Source organism: Barbus barbus (genome assembly GCF_936440315.1).
Source record: "Barbus barbus genome assembly, chromosome: 30".
Classification (NCBI taxonomy): Eukaryota; Metazoa; Chordata; class Actinopteri; order Cypriniformes; family Cyprinidae; genus Barbus; species Barbus barbus.
Window position 1 is genome coordinate 27743783 of NC_136758.1, and position 6836 is coordinate 27750618.

General features: G+C 36.3%; 1 protein-coding gene across 2 annotated transcripts; it reads left to right on the forward strand.

Moving 5' to 3' along the window:
* Window positions 1-684: 684 nt before the first annotated feature.
* LOC306850019 (B2 bradykinin receptor-like) lies at window positions 685-5178 on the forward strand. Of its 2 annotated transcripts, none has more exons than XM_079385430.1 (2): window positions 685-796; window positions 3678-5178. In XM_079385430.1, exon 2 carries the CDS (start codon window positions 3692-3694, stop codon window positions 4766-4768), a length of 1077 nt encoding a protein of 358 aa, XP_079241556.1. In that variant the 5' UTR covers window positions 685-796; window positions 3678-3691; the 3' UTR covers window positions 4769-5178. The 2 variants fall into 2 exon arrangements, with proteins under 2 accessions (XP_079241556.1, XP_079241555.1); XM_079385429.1 differs by lacking the exon at window positions 685-796 and adding an exon at window positions 799-1070.
* Window positions 5179-6836: the final 1658 nt, after the last annotated feature.

Below are 6836 nucleotides of genomic sequence, written 5' to 3' on the forward strand. Positions count from 1 at the left end.
TTAGTTAAAAATGTGTGTAAACAAAAACAGATTTAAATAACAGACTGAAATTGTGTTGTATTGTAAAACTCCAATAATCTGTCAATAAAAACAAAATGACAGTGTAAATGACCTGTTTTACTGTCTGCCAGGAAAAAATGATCAGAAAAAAGCCTGATCACATTTTAAAATGAAGTTTAATGCTTATTATTTGGCATCTGAGGGATCAGGGAGGATTGCAGAGTCTCTGAGAGCCTAAGAGATGCTTGCCACAGTTTTGAAAAGCAAAAGTAAAATGTAAAACAGCAAAAAATGCAAAAACACAAGATTAGTTTCTGGCAAAGATTCATCACTCAAAAATCTCAATTTTCTATTTTCACCCCCATAATGATGTCAGCAGCAGCTGGGATGTCGGTGGGTTTATAAACACACTTGTGACACAAGGTCATGACTTTATTTATCTGATTCAGAGCATTAAAACCGATAAATAGACTGCAGAGCAAGATTAAAACCCAATAAAGGAAGACTTGAGGGTCACAGACACCCCTGGACGCTCTTATCTGTCTGTGTATTGACCAATAAAGGGAAATATGCTGTATTATTTATTTCAGTCCAGGCGGCTGCTTCTGAGTTTTCCAGTAAAAACAGAAGGGAAAAGCCAGAGGGTGGAGACCAGGTCTGACATCAGAGTAATGTGGATCTCCCACTCATTTAAGAGTCAGGCCGTGCCATAAGCTCACTAAAGCACGGCACACAGGAAAACTGCACATCCACGGGGGAAACCACACATCTGGATTCACTTTTTTGGAGGAGTGAGGTACGTACAACGCCGTTTCAAAGACAAACCCATGTAGAGCTGATGTCTGCCAAACAATGTGTTATTTTAAACTGAATTTACCTACTGTGAGGATCCACTGCACTGGATAACTTACATTATTCTGCTTTGATTTTAATTAGATCAAATGATAACGAGCCAAAAAACTATTACAACATATTTGCTCTAAGGAATGTCCTGAAACAACATGTTCTGTTTCTACTGAAGTAGGAGAACATGGCAAAAAGAAAAGCTAAAGAGAAAGGCAAACGCAAAAGTAAGAGACGTTTTAGCATTTTTAATTCACTTTGAAACTGCATTACATATTTGGCAGATTTTGTAATAACTTATTAAACAAAATGCACATTATTGTCAGGTTTATCTGTATCGATCTAAATGCATGAAAAGAAAAATGTGTCAGCTGTTAATAGTTTCTTTTTCGCTTTTCAAATACATTTTGTGATATATTTGCATTATCAACAATCAAGTGATAAGTAATGATGGTATATATGTTTTGCTAACAATACCAATGCGGCTGGTTGTTGCTATGGTTACATCCTTAGTGAGCATGACTCAAAATGGACATATGCACGCTGACTAACTAGTGATGTATTTACTACATTAGTAAATGTGTATTACAAAAGTGACAGTAGAGACATTTATAATATTACAAACGATTACTATTTCACATAGACGCTGTTTTTTTAAACTTTCTATTCATCAAAGAATCCTGAAAAATCATGGTATCATGGTTTCCCCAAAAATATTCATCAGCACAACAGTTTTGAAAATAGCAAATAGCATATTATTATGATTTCTGAAGGATCATGTGACACTGAAAACTGGAGTAATGATGCTCAAAATTCAGCTTTGATCCCAGCAATAAATGAAACATTTACAATATATTTTCATAGAAAACACCTATTTTAAATTGCAATAATATTTCAATGTTTTTTGATCAAATAAATGCAGCCTTGGCGAGCAGAAGGGACTTTCAAAAACATTAAAAATCTTACCGTCCCCAAACGTCTACATGGTATATGCTGCATATTAGTTCAAGCATTAATTAGCAGTTTCAGACAGTCCCATATTTCACATCCTGAGATAAACAGACACAAATAAGACTTAGTGCTGGGGCCAGCTGCATAAACCTGTAGCATCTATGTTAAGACAGTCTTAGCTAAAGTGTAATCAGTCTTATATTCTGGATTTATCTTAGACTAATCCAAGATTTTTGGAAAAAAAAATGCAAATGGCCCCTGGTTAACAGCGATTAGAAAGTCTGACTAAAAAGGTTCAATCTTCTGACTAACTGATCAGTGAAGCTATAAAAAAAAGATTAAATTTTGTAAGTTTGCTCATTTCCTTCCCTTGCTGTTTTTTCCAGCTAATCAGCAGCCTGACAGACAGTTTCCCTAATTACACTGGAAATATTATGCAACTACACAATGCTTTCATACCGTAGATGCCACTTCCAGGATTCCAGGAGTTACTCACCCACAAGCTGTTCCAAATCACTGCTTCCTTTTTTATGGGAAAACATAAAATGCTGCTCCTTTCAATATAATGAAAGCAAGGCATATGGGTTTGAAACAACATGAGGATGAATGCTGATAGCCATTTAAAATTTTGGGTGAATTTTCAAATGAACTATTCCTTTACCAAACTACATTATCGGGCAAGAATTTGGAATGATTACAAATTTTTTGTAATGTTTTTGAAAGAAGTATCTTATTGCTCACTGATGCTGCATGTATTTGATTAAAAATACAGTAAAAACAGTAAAACAGTTAATTATTATTGCCATTTAAAATAACTGTTTTCTATGTGAGTAGATTTTAAAATGTAATTCATTCCAGTGATGTAGTGATGAAGTTTCAGTGTCACATGATCTTCAGAAATCATTCTAATATTCTGATTTGCTGCTCAAGAAACATTTCTGATTATTATCAATGTTGAAAACGGTTGTGCTGCACAATATTTTTGTGAAAACCATCAAATATTACCGTTCAAAAGCTGGGGGTAACACTTTTTATTGACGACATCTAACATTACAAAATATTCTTTGTATGAAATATGAAGCAGCACAACTGTTTTCATCATTAATAATAATTAGAAATGTTTCTTGAGCAGCAAATCAGTATATTAGAATGATTTCTGAAGATCATGTGACACTGAAGACTGGAGGAATGATGCTGAAAATACAGCTGCAGATCACAGAAATACATTACGTTAACAGATAAATTACAAATAAATCAGATTTATTTGTTTTAAAACAGATCTTTTTTTAAATCTGAAAATCAAAAAATCTGAAATTTGTTTTAAAACCGATAAAAACAAATAAATTACATGTTAACAGGGTCACATAGAAAATGTGGCCCTGGAGCACAAAACCAGTCTTGAGTCGCTGGGGTATATTTGTAGCAATAGCCAAAAATACATAGTATGGGTCAAAATTATCCATTTTTCTTTTAAGCCAAAAATCATGAGGATATTAAGTAAAGATCATGTTCCATGAAGATATTTTGTAAATATATCAAAACTTAATTTTTGATTAGCATTATGCATTGCTAAGAACTTCATTTGGACAATTTTAAAGGAGATTTTCTCAATATTTTGGACCCTCAGATTCCAGATTTTCAAATAGTTGTATCTCAGATAATATTGTCCGATTCTAACAAACCATACATCAATGGAAAAATTATTTATTCAGCTTTCAGATGATGCATAAATCTTAATTTCAAAAATGACTGGTTTTGTGGTCCAGGGTCACATTATTACTGTTTTTAATGTGTTTTTGATCAAATAAATGCAGCCTTGGTGAGCAGAAGAGACTTTATTTAAAATGATTAAATGTAAACTGACACTGAACATCTCTCCACAGATATCCACAGAAACATGGAGCATGACATACAAGTAACAACATCATCCATCCTTTCCACAATCCCTACGAACGTCTCCGGGAACAATCTCACCAACGACACCCAGTGTCCGCATTGGGAGACGTGGGACTGGTTGTATGTCATGCAGCCTACTTTCATGTTCACCATCTGCGTGCTGGGAATCCTGGGAAACGTCTTCGTCCTGCTGGTCTTCGGCCTGCATAAGAAAGCGTGTACGGTGGCGGAAATCTACTTGGGGAATCTGGCGGCTGCTGACCTCCTGTTGGTCGTGTGCTTGCCATTCTGGGCCATCAACAGCATCGATGGGTTTAACTGGCGATTCGGCTTAATCATGTGCAAACTAGTCAACACAGGCATCAGAATGAACATGTTTTGCAGTATTTACTTACTAGTGTTGGTAAGCACCGACCGCTACATTGCACTGGCCCATGCATTGTCACGCGGTAGAATGAGGCGACCGCGGTGCGCCAAACTCAACTGCATCGCCGTCTGGGTTTTCGGATTAATCCTCAGCATCCCAACGCTTCATTTCCGGGACACTCAATTCATCCCGGAGCTGAACATCACGGCTTGTATTCTGAACTATCCAAACCCCAACATCGGCCTCGTGTGCGACATTCTTCTCATCTTGCTGGGCTTCATCGTCCCATTTTTGGTGATCTCCTACTGCACGCTGAAGATCATCCGAGCTTTGCGCGAGCAGGTCATGGACCGCTTCAATGCGGAAAACACTGAAAGGAAAGCCACCGTCCTGGTGCTGGTGGTGCTGATGGTGTTTCTCTTGTGTTGGGTGCCGTTCCACCTCGTGACCCTCATGGATATCCTGATGCGCTTTGGCATCTTCAGCGGATGCGACTTTGTAACCGCAGTAGACGTCTCCAATCAGATATTCACCTACTTGGCTTTGAGCAACAGCGTGTTGAACCCGATACTCTACGTGATCGTGGGCAAAAACTTCAGGAAGAAGGTCAAAGAGCTGATGAAGCAACTTACAGAGAAAAAAAATGATTTGACAAACAGTTCTACAAGATCACAGCTCTCGTCAACCTTAAAGACCTTCACAACATTTTAAGAACGTCATGTACGAAATGTCCATAGGCACAAATTAAAACAATTTATAATCTTTGTTTAATAATTTTGATGTACACTAAAAATGAAGTTGTAGATTATTGATGTACGTTTTACATGAAAATACTATTTCAGTCTTTCTATTTCAGATTTAATTCAATGTGTTACTTGCCGTTTCTTTGTAATTATTTGCCAAATTTACCATCAAAAGTTGAGTGGAAATTGTTTTCGTAAATCCTACATCAAATTTACAGACCTTCACAAAATAGTAAGACCATTATGTATAAAATGTCCATAGGTACAAATGAAAATGTATAATGTTTGTTTAATACGTCAGTTTTGGTGTGATTTGGAAATGTTGTAAATAAAGCTTAATGTTTATTCTGTAAATAAACATTTTCATTTTGAGATGCTAAAAATCAGAAATGGCTATGTGGTGTTTTTTGGAAAATAAATGTTTTGTATGTTAATGCTACAAATCATTAAGCTCTGAAACTAGAATAATAGTAAAATACTGTCAAATCAGTGTTATTTTAGTATTACTGAGATACTATTATAGTTAGTTATTTCATTTTTATATTTTTTCATTCCGTTTTGTGCTTTTGCTAATTTTATTATTATTGTCATTACTTTTATTGTTGTTTACTCATTTTTACTTCAATTTTTAGTTTCAAGTAACACAAATGGTTTTCATTTTAGTTAACTTTAAAGGGGTCATATAATGCTGATTGTGCATAGATAAAATCCCTGAAGCTGCAAAAACTAAAGTCTCAAAACCAAAGAGATATTCTTTATAAAAGTTAAGACTCTGCCACGCCCCCCTAAAACAGCTCGTTCAAACACGCCCCCACATGTCTACGTCACGATGTGGAAATATTTGTGTAATGCTGCCCAAATGTTCGCAAAGAAAGAAGGCGTGGTTTCAGTAACAGCAGTAGTGTTGGTGCAGTGTTTCTAGGTGAAAGTAAAAGCATTTTATGTGGCCTTCCGAAAGTAGATGCGTTTAGGAATCATTAAAATTACTTACAGCACAACCCAGATGTTATCACAACGCATTTTATGGACGACCGTTTTGTGAACCTAGGAGAGGAGGCTAAAGTATTTGCTATTGGCTGTTCAAACGTGGAGTTTTGCGCGTCGTGTGTGTGTGTGTGTGTGTGTGTGTGTGTGTGTGAGAGAGAGAGAGAGAGAGAGAGAGAGGAGGTCACATCACAGCACGTCAGTACAATCAAACACATCAGAACAAGCTAATGAATGTATTTTAAGATCACTAGGAAGCTACAGGCATGTGTGTTTGATTAGGGTTGGAGCTAAACTCTGCAGGACAGTGGCCCTCCAGGACTGGAGTTTACCAGCCTCGCACCATGACACAAACCTACGTCTGAATCAAATGCAATATATCAATGTGTTTCAAGTGTTTTTCCCTTTTCATTTAATGATTTTTTGACAGATATGTGATTTTGAATTGCTCTCTGAACTTTGTCTTATGATATGTGAATGGAGAATTTCCTCCGTAATTCTGTACCATTGTTGAGCAATGTTGCCCTGAGGCAACAAAATAATATTTTGGGATGGGGGGGGGTGAGGAGTGCTCAAAAACAAATTAATCAATAAAATGTTCCCAAATAAACCAAAAAATGGTGTGGAATATTCTTTCTATCATGTACCATCAAAATGCATGCAATAGAGGGTTAAAAATCACATTTATACTTAAAACTCAAGGTTGAAAAAGTCATTTTGGAGACACTTTTAATATAAATGCATGTTTATACATATATCCTTATCTTTACAAAATATTGCAGAGAATACAGTGACACTACTGTGGCACTTTTTGTCTGTGTAATGCATGTTAAAAATCAGACAGAGACGGACAGACGATGATTTCAGCAGACTGTGTTTGTTTCCAGGGTAAGAAAATGACTAGTTGGTTTTTAAAGAACAGACTTTCCAGTAATGACTTTACACCCGTTCCTCTTTGCGAGTCTATGAATAACAAGCCCCTAGTGTTTTTCCAGCGATACCTCAATGGCCAGACATGTTTTTAAGAGGACTGTGGCTGGTAACACAGAGTG

Excerpts from the sequence above, each read along its gene's own strand:
- LOC306850019 (XM_079385429.1), top strand. The coding sequence starts at position 1,031 with ATGGCAAAAAGAAAAGCTAAAGAGAAAGGCAAACGCAAAA. Across the intron at positions 1,071-3,677 it reads AGAGAAAGGCAAACGCAAAA|ATATCCACAGAAACATGGAG; the intron begins GTAAGAGACGTT and ends ATCTCTCCACAG.